This window comes from Morone saxatilis, unplaced genomic scaffold (genome assembly GCF_004916995.1).
Source record: "Morone saxatilis isolate NCDOM2014 unplaced genomic scaffold, NCSU_SB_2.0 Contig3, whole genome shotgun sequence".
Lineage (NCBI taxonomy): Eukaryota > Metazoa > Chordata > Actinopteri > Moronidae > Morone > Morone saxatilis.
In genome coordinates, this window is record NW_023339873.1 from 23,253,807 (window position 1) to 23,256,480 (window position 2,674).

The 2,674-nt window shown below is 38.5% G+C and overlaps 1 protein-coding gene across 2 annotated transcripts in view; it reads right to left on the minus strand.

The window, feature by feature from the left end:
* Nucleotides 1-2,674, minus strand: part of galcb (galactosylceramidase b) — a 17,004-nt gene that overhangs the window by 5,312 nt on the left and 9,018 nt on the right. Inside the window, exons 7-8 of one of the 2 annotated variants that reach the window (XM_035674597.1) lie at nucleotides 1,687-1,817; nucleotides 479-634 (exon numbers count right to left, since the gene is read on the minus strand). In XM_035674597.1, the coding sequence (XP_035530490.1) occupies nucleotides 479-634; nucleotides 1,687-1,817 (287 nt within the window). The remainder of the gene's footprint in view (nucleotides 1-478; nucleotides 635-1,686; nucleotides 1,818-2,674) is intronic. The other variant, XM_035674598.1, reaches the window with a different exon arrangement.

The window sequence follows — 2,674 nt, forward strand, 5'->3', positions numbered from 1 at the left end:
TAATGAATGAGAGAGTTGTTAATGTGATATCAAAGAAGGGCTCCTATGTTAATATGTAACTAGATCTGTAAAGATGTTTTTAAATTAAACAGCTTTGATTTGAGAACAGATTTCGGTTTTCAATCCTTTAGAAACTATTAAGTGTTTTGAAACTCTGTTTTGCTAAATGAATTGTGGAAAACATTGCATTTTGAGTTATTTTTCCAAAGAAATGCCATTGTCATTCATTGTGAATTTGTGTGTAATAAAATCCAGAGTTACGATATAATTTGAGGATAGATCCTATTGACTGCCAATATATCGCAACTATGTTAAAGTAAGAAAAAATGAAACAAAAACAGTATGTGCATAATAATTTGGAACACAGTGTAAGCTAATGGATTTAAGTAATTCTATCCCAAAAAAAAAAATAAAAAATAGGAGGAAAAAAAATAGATGGGTGGGATAAAATATAAATGCTCACTGTGTATCTACTCACGCAGTCATGTTTCCGTTGACGTAGTTCTGGTTAAGGATGCGAGCCCAGCAGCCTCCTCCCACCTCATCATTGAAAGTGCTGTAGTCCTCCGACGACCAAAGCTTCTTCTGCGTCTTCAGAGCCTCCTTCACAGTGGTGGTGCCTGGGTAGTGGGCCCTGAATGCCACACATACAACACACAGGGTCAAAGTCAATAAGAAAATAACAGGTGTATGCACATTTGGGTGTTAAATTTAACACACACACACACACACACACACACACACAATTGTAAAGTATGTTGAGTGTGTTTTTAATTTTTTTTCATTAAAAGAAATATTTGTGACATTCCTCCACGTACCACTAGAGGAAGCTTGCATACCGCCAGGGGTACGTGTACCATGGTTTGAGAAGCAGTGAACTAGACAACAGCCAAACAGGCCAAATCAATGAACAAATGATTCAACAGCCAAATAAAAAACACATGCAACATAGATTAGGAAATTTATATTCCAGAAAACATCTTGCTTTCAATTTATGTTTTTTTAAGATTACAATGATAAATGTTAATACAAGTTAAAAAACCTTTCATGTACTGCTGAAGGCGAGAGATATGTTGACAAGGAAGTGACTAAGCACATACTATCACATGGTTTAGATTCTAATCTATGAGGAACAGTTGCAGTGTTGTGCAAGTTTCATATAAGCAAGCTCAAAGTTCACTTCACACAGATTCAAATGTACTAGCTCACATTCAAAGTTCACAATTTTAGACTCACAGTTCCAAAAACTGAACAGTTCATGTTCATTAATTAATACAAATCCACCTAAAACAACATGCTATTGGCTAACCATGTACATTAGATTGTAACGCACATGGAATAATGGCATTATACATGACTTGTTTCTGTTTTGATATTGCCCTGCTCTCTAAATTTCAGCATTTAATTGAAAACCCCATATCAAGCACTACTACTGTGAGCAGACAGAACACAGATCAGAATTAGCCATTGAAATATGCTCATGCACACACACAAACAGAAACACTGATCACAAGAATGTTATGGTTAGTACTGTCCATATCATGCAGGTAAAGAGTACACTCTCAGCCCATTAAAGAGGACCACAGATCCAGTGCTTGCATGTATCACCTGTTAATAGCTCAGTTAGACACAACAAACTGATGTTAGGGCGTGCAGACAAACACCACGCGCAGAGAGGGGTCCTACCCTATCACGTCTACAGCTCTGCTGAGCTCTGGGTCTAGCAGCAGATACAGGGTAATGGGCTCCCACAGGTTGTCACTGGCTATGATCCTGACCCCCTCCAGGCCATTCTTATCCAGAGTGTAACGCAGCAGCTGGTACAGCCAGTCAGTCACACAGGAGGAGAGAACAGAGTAAGACACAGATTTATAGCTGGGACTATTTGGACTTGATCAGGGTTTACAGTATTTGCTGCAACCATTTAAAACTCACACACCTGCAAAATCAAGCTTTGTTATGTTTTTTGATTTTTTATAAAAACTGACTATAAAGCTGCCTTTAACGATTTTTTTGCCCATTTGCCCCAAATGTGACGTTTTGTTTTCAGCTAAAGAAGCAGAACAGTTGAGATTATTCATTTAAAAAGGTCCAGCTGGTGTAACATTTAGGAGGATATTGTCAGAAATGGAAAATATAATATTCATAGGTATGTTTGCATTAGTGTACATTAACCTGAATATAAGAATTGTTGTGTTGTGGTTTTTTTTAGGTCGATCGGTACTGAGCGTGTACAATGACACATACGAGAAGGAAGTGAGATGGCTCACTCTAACTTCCATCATCAGCTCCAAAAAAAGTCTTTCATTATTTCAGGCCCCATTGGGCAAGTGAGTTGCAAGATTTACTAGCCCAAAGTGGCATTTTATTTGCTCTGGGTAAGTGGGCAATTTAAACTTATTGTTGAGCCCCGTCATCCAAATTTGACAGAAAATATAAATTTGGAACATTGAAATCCACAATTCTACAGTACCATTGTTACGAGTATAGTGCGTTTTGTTTCGCCTCTGTTCTGTTCTGTGTGTCCCGTTCCAGGTACCGCCCTCCCCTCCGACTGGTCAGGCGCACCTGCAGTAGTTTAGTAATCAACGGCTTTAAAACAAGGAAAGTAGAAACAGACAAGGCCAGTGGGCCAAACCGTGGAACAGTTGTGTTGTGCTGTACGTCGTTTGTG